General features: G+C 43.7%; 1 protein-coding gene across 2 annotated transcripts; it reads left to right on the top strand.

Moving 5' to 3' along the window:
- The first annotated feature begins 6,851 nt into the window (after positions 1-6,851).
- Positions 6,852-10,640, top strand: LOC139576866 (putative nuclease HARBI1). 2 transcript variants are annotated; one of them, XR_011675183.1, is made up of 10 exons: positions 6,852-7,656; positions 7,744-7,920; positions 8,011-8,072; positions 8,155-8,241; positions 8,329-8,370; positions 8,439-8,612; positions 8,692-8,727; positions 8,826-9,380; positions 9,662-9,773; positions 9,868-10,640. XR_011675183.1 is itself a non-coding variant. In XM_071403412.1 (8 exons), the coding sequence occupies exons 5-8, from the start codon at positions 8,909-8,911 to the stop codon at positions 10,236-10,238; spliced, it is 1,071 nt and encodes a 356-aa protein (XP_071259513.1). In that variant the 5' UTR covers positions 6,853-7,656; positions 7,744-7,920; positions 8,011-8,241; positions 8,329-8,727; positions 8,826-8,908; the 3' UTR covers positions 10,239-10,640. The 2 variants fall into 2 exon arrangements, 1 of the variants encoding a protein (XP_071259513.1); XM_071403412.1 differs by adding an exon at positions 9,450-9,565 and having other exon boundaries at positions 6,853-7,656; positions 8,011-8,241; positions 8,329-8,727.
- Positions 10,641-11,088: the final 448 nt, after the last annotated feature.

Below are 11,088 nucleotides of genomic sequence, written 5' to 3'. Positions count from 1 at the left end.
TTCTTATTGTATTATTTCCACCTCTACAGGATGAATTGGACACTACAAAGGAGACCCGTCACCCGATCTGCCCCTGAAAGAACGAGAATGTCCCCCATGGTCGGCCTGATGTCATGTACACGGTTCCAGAGTTGTATGATACACATGATTACTTGTATGGTGCATGTGTCACAGGAGGACATAACCAGCTGCGAGGACCAGTGTGTCCACCGTCACGACATAGCTTGTGATGAGGAGGTGTACACCCTGTGCTAGTACATCATTGCAGAGAACAATCTTCCTGTTCCTGCAGGTGCATGCATACATGACCCTTGGCCTCTACCTCATGCTAAGAGACGAGTTGTTAGTACTTTTAAACCCCTGAGAGTCCATCGTGGGATGCTTAACTGTGAAACTGTAGGCCTATTTCATTCTCCCTCTACCACTCATAAATACAGTGGACTAGGTATTTACGAGTCATTATTTGAGAATCAATGGATAAGAATTGTGTCTTGAAGTAACAGTATATGTTCAAATTTTCAGACAAAATATAAGGGAGTCTGGCAACTGGTGCAGAAGGTGAGTTCAATCATACAAAACAGGAGACGCGTACTGAACGTAACCAAAACCAATACTGACTGAGGCTTACTGAGGGCTATATAAGGGAGAGTAATCAGTGGTGATGAAGTCCAGGTATGCTTAACGATGGGGAGCAGGTGTGCACAATGATGGTTTCCAGGTGTGCACAATGTGGGTTGCCAGGACCGGTGGTTAGTAGACCGGAGACGTTGAGCAGCGGAGCGGGAGTAGGGAGTAGACTTGACCGTCCCCCCCCCCTGCCCCGAGGGCAAGGAGCGGGCCGGTCCGGACGGCCAAGGTGGAAATCTCGGATAATGTAGGGATCTAGAATGTCGTCCACCGGAACCCAATACTGCTCCTCAGGACCGTACCCCTCCCAGTCCACCAGGTACTGGAGCCGATCCCCACAACATCAGGAGTCCAGGAGGGATCTTCCTCGATATCCAGAGGAGGCGGAGGGGTGTCGTGGGGGAAGACATCAGCCAGGGGGCCAGGAACCACCGGCCTGAGGAGGGAAACATGAAAAGAGGGTGAGATCTGGTAGTTAATGGGGAGCTGTAATCTATATGTCAACTAGTTGACCCTCCGGAGGACCTTGAAGGGCCCCACAAACCAGGGGCTCAGCTTCCGGGAGGGCAGGCGGAGCGGGAGGTTCCTGGTGGAGAGCCAGACGCGATCACCAGGATGGAACACCGGAGCCTCACTGCGGTGGCGGTCCACTGGCGGTCCACCTGATCCTTCTGACGGCAGAACCACTTGTCCACTGCAGGGGCCTCGGTCTGGCTTGGAGTTCACAGAGCCAGGGCCGACTGAAATCCCAGGATGCACTGGAAGGGAGTCAAACCGGTGGAGGAGTGACAAAGGGAGTTCCGGGCATATTCCGCCCAGGGAAGGAACAGGGCCCACACCTCCTGCTTGTCCTGGCAGTGACTTCTAAGGAACTTTCCCAGCTCCTGGTTGGTCCTCTACACCTGCCCATTAGACTGAGGCCGGTACCGGGATGTGAGGCTGACCGTGACTCCCAACTTCTTCATGAAGGCTCTCCCTACCCGTGACGTGAATTGGGGGTCACGGTAGGATACGATGTCCTCCGGAAGGCCATAGTGCCGGAAGACCTGCTGGAACAGTGCCTCATCGACCTGGAGAGCGGTAATGAGACCAGAGAGAGGGATAAAACAACAGGATTTCGAGAATCTGTCCACAACAACCATAATATTGGTGAAACCATCGGACGGAGGGAGATCAGTAACGAAATCTATGTCCTTGAATTCTACATAAATCACAGACAGTGTCACCAGCAAAGCACCCCCACACCATTACACCTCCTACATGCTTCACGGTGGAAACTACACATGCGGAGATCATCTGTTCACATACTCTGCGTCTCACAAAAACAAGGCGGTTGGAAGCAAAAATGTCTAATTTGGACTCATCAGACCAAATTACAGATTTCCATTGGTCTAATGTCCATTGCTGGTGTTTCTTGGCCCAAGCAAGTCTCTTTTTCTTATTGGTGTCCTTTAGTAGTTGTTTCTTTTCAGCAATTCGACCATGAAGGCCTGATTTACACAGTCTCCTCTGAACAGTTTATGTTGAGATGTGTCTGTCGAATTCTGCGAAGCATTTATTTGGGCTGCAATTTCTGAGGCTGGTAACTCTAATGTACTTATCCTCTGCAGGAGAGGGAACTCTGGGTCTTTGTTTCCTCTGGCGGACCTCATGAGAACCAGTTTTGTCATAGCACTTGATGGTTTTTGGGACTGCATTTGAAGAAACTTTGTTACGTTCTTGAAATGTTCTGATTGGCTCAAATGCATTAAGGAAAGAAATTCCACAAATTAACTTTTAACAAGGCACACCTGTTAGTTGAAATGCCATCCAGGTGACTACCTCATGAAGCTGGTTGAGAGAATGCCAAGCGTGTGCAAAGCTGTCGTCAAGGCAAACGGTGGCTACTTTGAAGAATCTCAAATATAAAATATATTTTGATTTGTTTAACACTTTTGGTTACTACAAGATTCCATGTGTTATTTCATAGTTTTGATTTCTCCACTATTATTCTACAATGTCGAAAATAGTAAACAACTGGTACTGTATATGTTGGCGTCAAAGAAGGGTGGATAAGAATTTAGTGTATGGAAAGTTACTGAATGAGACAAGGGGAAGTGCAGAAAGTTCATATTCTGTTCCTAAGGAAGGAGGCAAATGGCAACAGTCTAGTTTCAGTTCCTGAAAAGGCAGGCCAGCTGCGGAACTAGGGAGGAGCGGGAAATTCGGCTCAAGGTCAAGTCAACTGATGAAGTGAGAAGAAACCTCTGGGAGAGGGGCCCACCACAACAAGCCTCCTACTACAGTCCTATCTCACACGCATACACTTCCACACCAACGAAGGTTCTAGCATCAGAGGAACCAATTAAGTTCCTGCCTAGCAACAGAGATGTAATGCCTGTCTAGATGTGTAAGGAGTAAGAGGTTATACATATTTGTGATTGTGTAATCATGCTTTGTCTTTGCAGCTGTATGACCCAGCGTGTGAAAAAACTTGGTTTGAGCTTTTTCTAGTTGTCCGTTTTAGTTTTTACTCTGTTTGTTCAGAACCCAACACAAGCTTTCATCGTCGGATGAGGAAACATTGACGATTCTGCTGTACTTGGTTCTGTTATTGTTCCCTGTGGAGATAGAGGCAGCTGCCATGAGAGTTTCATCTGCTGCATGATGGGGTTTTTTGCTGGAAAGATATCGTCTTAACATTTTTACTTTTCTGAGTTCGTATTGTTCGACTAATGAAGTAGTGGGTCTAGCTCTTGGTGAATTCAAAATCATTGACATGCCCTAGTTAACTTTTTCCAGTTTTGCCACAGTAGCCACCTTTGGTGCCTTTAATTGTCTTGTCCCACCACTTTTTTCTCTCTGACTTGGCAGAATGAATTGAATCCAACTTGTTCCAGCCATCCAATTTGGAAAGTACGCTCTGTTTTCTTAGCTTTGGACTTTCCACAAAGTTGTGCTGACTTCTCATGACTTTTATTTCTGTGTTAAAAAAGCTCAAACCAAGTTTTCACCCGCTGGGTCATACAGCTGCAAAGACAAAGCATGATTACACAATCACAAATATGTATAACCTCTTACTTAGACAGGCAATACATCCCAAGCCTTTCTGCTGCTTTGGACACACTGGATCCCTGGAGTACGGCCACTTCTCTTTTGCAGTACTGCCTTACGGTAATACGATCACCAACTCTGGGCACGTATTTTGGGAGTTCGGCATCCATCATGACCTCGACTACAGTGCAGTCAATCTGAAAACAAAGATATTTATTTCCATGCATCATAAGCCTAGATTTATTTGTTGATTTACAGTGCATTCGGAAAGTATTCAGACCCCTTGACTTTTTCCACATTTTGTTACGTTACAGCCTTATTCTAAAATAGATTATATTAAAAAAATCCTCATCAATCTACACACAATACCCCATAATGACAGAGCAAAAACAGGTTTAAACATTTTTGCAATTGTATATTTTTATTTAATTTTTAATTTTTAAAACCTTATTTACATGAGTATTCAGACCCTTTGCTATGAGACTCGAAATTCAGCTCAGTGCATCCTGTTTCCATTGATCATCCTTGAGATGTTTCTACAACTTGATTGGAGTAAACCTGTGATTGGACATGATTTGGAAAGCCACACACCTGTCTATATAAGGTCCCACAGCTGACAGTGCATGTCAGAGCAAAAACCAAGCCATGACGTCAAAAGAATTGTCCATAGAGTTCCGAGACAGGATTGTGTCGAGGCACAGATCTGCGGAAGGGTAACAAAAAATGTCTTCAGCATTGAAGGTCCCCAAGAACAGAGTGGCCTCCATAATTCTTAAATGGAAGAAGTTTGGAACCACCAAGACTCTTCCTAGAGTTGGCCGCCCGGCAAAACTGAGCAATCGGTGGAGAAGGACCTTGGTCAGGGAGGAACTCAACATCCGCTGCACCTTGGTCCCGTTCCGTGACACCTCTCCCGAGTACGTAGGGAAGTTTCAACACGGGACAAGATCTTAACTACCAATTGGATATTATGAAATTGGGGAGAAAAGGGGGTAAAAGTAACACAAATACATACAGTATATAAAATAATAACAAATAACATGAGTCTACTCCAGACTGTATTTGTGTAGCTCTAAGAACGGCGTTTTCCTTAAGTAGACTTTCTGTGAGGTTCTGTATTTATTTTCTTAGTCAACCTTGTGTTCTGTTTCATTGTGTTCTTGAACGTAGCCATGTTTCTTTGTGTTCTTGAACGTAGCCCTGTCTTTCATTTTTGTTCATTGATTTCACCTGTGTTTGTTACTCACCTAGTCTCATCAGCTCCTTATTTAGTTCAGTTCATTCTGTTTGTGCCTTTGTGAGGTATTGTTTGTTTTGACTCTACTAAGCCTTTTCCTAGCTCGTTTGTGAGAACCAGTTATAGCTTCCAGTCCTAGTTTTGATTCAACTGCCTATTTGCCTACCTGTGTATGACCATTGTCTGCCTGTGACCACGATTCCTGCCTTCTGTGAAGGTGAAATAAACACCTGCCGCGCTCTGCATGTGAATCTACACCTTTTTCTCCCTGAGTATTCATTACACTTTTAGGCTTAATAATTTCAATAACCTGAGAAGTCAGGACCCTCGCTAGCTGTCATAACCGAATTATGCATGTTTGCGATGCAAACTGAGGACACTATGCGCAAACTCCGATGTATGCCACATGAACAGCGTCATCTGCTGGATAATTTTAAGATTAGATCATGAAATAGCACTGTAACATGACAATGGTTCAGGTTATTGGAAAGTCTGTTTTGCCTGTTCCTTACCGTACTGCTGATTTGTAAATACAGAGCACAACCATGCAGAGAACCATGCACAGAACACAACTTTCACCACCCAGAACTAAATTTGCTTGCTATAGAGCCATCATGATTTGATTCAGGCAAATGCCTTGATGTGTTTATGATTGTTTCATTGTCAGAGGCAGAAATGAATAATTTCTTGGACTCAAGGCTTCGGTGTTAACAGGTGCAATGAATGTCAATGATGCACTCTCATCCCTGGACTATAGCTATTTTGTTATAAAACCAATAAAAGTTAGCAACCACATTGCCAGGCCTAACTTTTAATTGACGATGGTCTGTACAAGATCCTCATCAAACCCTTGTTGATCTCTCAAAAAGCACAAGAATTCCTGACTCTGCTCCATCTTAGCTAGGATCAGACCTGCACAACATCCAGGAGGAATTTTGGACCATTCCTCTTTACAAAACTGTTTCACAATATTCTTGGGATGTCTGGTGTGAACAGCTCTCTTGAGGTCATGCTACAGCATCTCAATCGGGTTGAGGTCAGGACTGACTGGGCCACTCCAGAAGGCACATTTTCTTCTGTTCAAGGCATTTTGTTGTTGATTTTCTTCCTTCTTTTGGGTTTTTGTCCTGTTATAACACCTAACGTCTGTTGAGCTTCAATTGGCGGACAGATAGCCTTACATTCTCCTGAAAAATGTCTTGATAAACTTGGGAGTTCATTTTTACGTCGATGATAGCAAGCTGTCCAGACCCTGAGGCAGCAAAGCAGCCCCAAACCATAATGCTCCCTCCACCAAAGTTTACAGCTGGGATGAGGTTTTGATGTTGGTGTGCTGTGCCTTTTTTTTCTCAACACATAGTGTTGTGTGTTCCTTCCAAACACAACTTTAGTTTCATTTGTCTACAGAAGACTTTGCCAGTAGCTCTGTGGAAATCCAGGTACTCTTTTGCAAACTTCAGACGTGCAGCAATGTTTTTTTTGGGAAGCAGTGGCTTCTTCCATGGTATCCTCCCATGAACACCATTCTTGTTTAGTGTTTTACGTATTGTAGACTCATTAACAGAGATGTTAGCATCTTCCAGAGATTTTTGTAAGTCTCTAACAGTCTAGGATTCTTCTTAACCTCATTGAGCATTCTGCGATGAGCTCTTGCAGTCATCGTTGCAGGACAGCAACCTCTAGGGAGAGTAGCAACAGTACTGAAATTTCTCCATTTATAGACAATTTGTCTTACCGTGGACTAACTTTTAGAGATACCTTTGTCACCCTTTACAGCTTTATGCAAGGCAACAATTCTTAATCTTAGGTTTTCTGAGATCTCTTTTGTTTGAGGCATGGTTCACATCAGGCAACGCTTTTTGTGAATAGCAAATTCAAATTTTGTGAGTGTTTTAATGGGGCAGTGGAGCTCTAACCAAAATCTCCAATTTATTTTTATTTCACCTTTATTTAACCAGGTAAGTTAGTTGAGAACAAGTTCTCATTTACAGCTGCGACCTGGGGCCTGTTGCACAAAAGTAGAATTAAGACATCCGGGATAAATGACTCAGCTGAGCTCAATGAAGCCAAAACATGTGCGTCCAGGCTTAATTGGTTGCACAAAGACCAAGCCAGGATGAGCAGACACGGATTCATTAAGCCAGGTGAAACCAATCCTGGATAGGTGCGCGCTCACGGCTCACTCAAATAGACCCCGCCACAGATCACAGATTAACTGATTTACCATGGCAACTAGAGCCGCGTACTTTTCCCCGTCGGAAGCACAAATCCTCATGGAGGCATACGAGGAGGTAAAAGATATAATTAAGAAGAAAGGCAACACCGCCACAGTGATAAAGCAAAGAGAAAAAGCGTGGCAAAGTATTGCAGACCGCCTGAATGCGTAAGTAGTGCACAATTACACACTCACCGCTCCGCTGAAACATCACAATTACAATTCAAATATTTAATTCACATCTCCAAAAATGCAGTTGTACTGTAATTATGAAACGGTTAAATTTTTAATTGAAATGCACTGCAGATATGAGTGAAATTGTGTAAAGTAACTCCATCACACTGTATAAAGCTATGATAATTTTTTTGATATTTTTACTGAAAACAAGACAAAAATACCAAGTAATTTTTTGCAGTGTGACTCCATTAAATGTGTGTGTGTGTGTGTGTGTGTGTGTGTGTGTGTGTGTGTAGATTAAACATGAACGGGCCAAAACGGACATGGCAGCAGGTCAAAATCAAATACAAGAACATTCTGCAGAATGGTATGGTCCCTGACTAATATTTAACAATGCACAAGCATATATTGTACCCAGAAGGTGCCTGCTCACACATTGTCTGTACTGTTTTAGCAGTGAAAAAGAATACCCACAGACAAGGCACGGGTGGTGGGTCACCAAAGGCTGACCTTACCCCAGCAGAGGACATGGCCTTGGAGCTAAATAAAGGCAGGCCCGTCTTAGAGGGGATCCCTGGGGGGAAAGAGACGAGCATAGGTTCCTCCCAAGATGCCACCCGCTTCATTCAAGGTATGTCCTTCCATCTCTACATGGGATACAACCACATTCATATTGAATCAATTTGGACTGTCTGACTTTGGTTTACCTATTGCCTTGCAGTGTCTGGCAGCACTGTGTTCCTGTTAGAGCCACCAGCACAAGCACCAGACGATGCTGATCCAGTGAGTACTCCATCAAAGGCATACTGTAGGCCTGGCATGTCTTGTCTACTAGCTTCAATATGAATCCGATTAAATGTGATAGGGTGAAGGCCCCAGTGCAGCAGCAACAGCACATGATGGAGACGATGATGAGGAGGAGACCATCTCTCTGGATTCCAGAAGGCATGAGGTATCATGTTAAGACTGTGAAAGTACTATTTACTCTACAATGGTGAGGAGTCCTCATCAAAATCAAAAAATCTAATTTCTTTTACAGGACCCAGATGCTATACAGTGGGAAAACCAGCCTGGCAACATAGTGCGTATTAATAAAAGGACACCACAACCTGCCAAATTCCAGCTGCGCTAATTGTATTGTGTTCACAGAGCTCACAAGCTATCAGAAAGTTGTATGGCAACCACCTCCGGCGCCAAATAGAACTGGCAGACATAGACATTCAGTACAAGAAGAAAAAGATGGAAAATATTGCACTGGAGTCCGAAATAAAAAAGAGGACAATTAGGAAACTGGACCTTGAAATAAAAAAACTTGAGAGGGAGGTGAGATATGCCTTCAATGTACACTGTATGCTAACTGTAACACAAATGTATTATTCATTATTTTTCTTTCCTCCCCCAGCTCCAAGAAGATGACACAGCTCAAAATAAAAATTAGGTATATTCTCGTAAAGTCAAGTGAGCCATGACATATGAGCTCTTATTGTGAGCACACAGGACGGTGGCATCTTTCTAAGGTTTTTTTTATTTTCCCAGCAATCAGTACAACCAAGTCATCGTTATAAGGCATCGCCCTCTTTTGCCCACCCCCCCAGCACCAGGTGTGGCCACTAGCCTATATGAAGGCCCAAAATTGTGTGTTCCTTTCTGCTCTGACAATGGCATGCCCATTCGTGCGAGATGTGGTGGATGAAGAAGCACTTGTGCTGAGGAGAGCCTTCAGGCGAGAAAGGGTCTTCAGGGACCGGTTGGACCCACTGGCCTTCCCTGATGACCATCTATATGAAAGATACAGGTTTTCTGCAGATGGCATCAGGTATCTATGCAGACTACTGGGTCCCAGGATTAAGCACCGCACTGCACGGAGCCATGCACTGAGTGTGGAGCAAATGGTTTGTGTGGCCTTGCGCTTTTTTGCTAGTGGAGCCTTCCTGTACTCAGTGGGGGATGCAGAACAGCTGAACAAGGCCACAATTTGCCGCACAATAAGGAGTGTGTGTCTGGCTATCAAAGCATTAGCAGATGTCTTCATCTCCTTCCCTGGCCACAGAAGACTCTGTGACATCAAAGAGGAGTTCTATAGGATTGCAGGTAAGAGGATCTACAAATTACAGGACAACTGTTAACACATAGTAGGATACTCATTACTTTGTGTGACAGGTTTCCCCAATGTCATTGGTGCAGTGGACTGCACACACATAAGGATAAAAGCCCCCTCAGGTGCCCATGAGGCCGATTTTGTGAATAGGAAATCCTTTCACAGCATTAATGTTCAGGTGAACATAACTTTTTGATATTGTCCATTGACGAACACTCTGCATTGCCAGTGATGTGCATTGATTGGTGTAATATTCCTCATCTTATGATTTCAGATGGTCTGCAATGCTGACTGTGTGATCAGCAATGTTGTGGCAAAATGGCCTGGCTCAGTCCATGACTCCAGAATCTTTCGGGCCTCTGAAATCTATCAGTGCCTATCACAAGGTAAGCCACACAACCCCTATTTATAACCATCATGGCTGTGTCAAGAATATCACTGTGTTTATGAGGTAGTAATGATGAGATTTTGTGTTGACAGGTGAATTCTCTGGTGTGTTGCTGGGAGACAGGGGGTATGGCTGCCAGCCTTTTCTCCTGACACCTTTCACAGACCCCCAGGAAGCACAGCAGGCCTACAACCATGCCCATGCCAGGACCAGGGCCAGAGTTGAAATGACCTTTGGCCTCCTGAAGGCACGCTTTCACTGCCTTCACAAATTAAGGGTCAGCCCTGTTAGGGCATGTGATATTACTGTGGCTTGTGCTGTCCTCCACAATGTGGCCTGCCTGAGGAAGGAGAGGGCCCCCAGAGTGCCACCAGCCATGGACTGGGACAATCCGGCAATCTTCCCTGATGACGACAGTGGTCGGCTGCTGAGGGACCAATATGTGTTGAATTATTTTAGTTAGTATGTGTGCTTTCAATTTTGGTTAAATATGTCCTGCGGTGGCAGAGGAATTTGGGTTTTTTTGGGTTCGTTTTTTGACGAATTTGGCCTCTTATGATGTTTGTGCGGTATACTGTGTGTAATACAAGGCTGCAGGGAGGCTACTGCATCCATTCATTTGTCTGTTCAGTTGATGTGTATGGATTTGTCCTGCATTTATTTTAGTGTGCAGACATGCAGGGTGTGTTATATACAGACCTTTGAACGTGTATGTATCATTTTGTATAATATGCTTGGATTCTGTGCTTTCCATCTTGTAGAGTCACTGTGACTTCAGTTTCGAAAGGAGCTGATGGTTTACCTGCTTTGTTTTGTCCTTATTCAATAAAGGAACATAATGTTACACATTGTGTTTTTATATTCATATGGAATGTGTATTTGTTTATATGACAGAGTACTAGGGCCACACTGAAGAAAAAGGATAAAGTCATAAATTTATGAGGCTGGTTCTTTCTGCAGAAAAGCTACATATTGTTTTTACAGTTTTGATACTTATGACAATGTGATACTTAATATTCTGGCACATCAGCATGTCTTTGTTTATGAAACCATACTGAAGTACAATTTCACGAAATGCCCCACATCTGTCATTTTAACAACTGTCCTCCTTTAAAACAACTGGTTACAATATTATGACTTGTGTTTTTTTCCCCTCTGTGGCCCTAATATTCTATCATTTTATATATAGCCTTATAGTCTATGGGAAACTGTAAATTATCTAATGATAGCAACATCATCTAAAAATCATTTTTTATCCAAAATCATTGAAATTAATGATCACAAACGTTTAAATAATAACAGTGGGTCTAGTT

Source organism: Salvelinus alpinus, chromosome 5, assembly GCF_045679555.1.
Source record: "Salvelinus alpinus chromosome 5, SLU_Salpinus.1, whole genome shotgun sequence".
In the NCBI taxonomy this organism is placed as follows: Eukaryota; Metazoa; Chordata; class Actinopteri; order Salmoniformes; family Salmonidae; genus Salvelinus; species Salvelinus alpinus.
The sequence above is the reverse complement of the archived record's forward strand: the minus strand, read 5'-3'. Positions and strand labels throughout refer to the sequence as shown.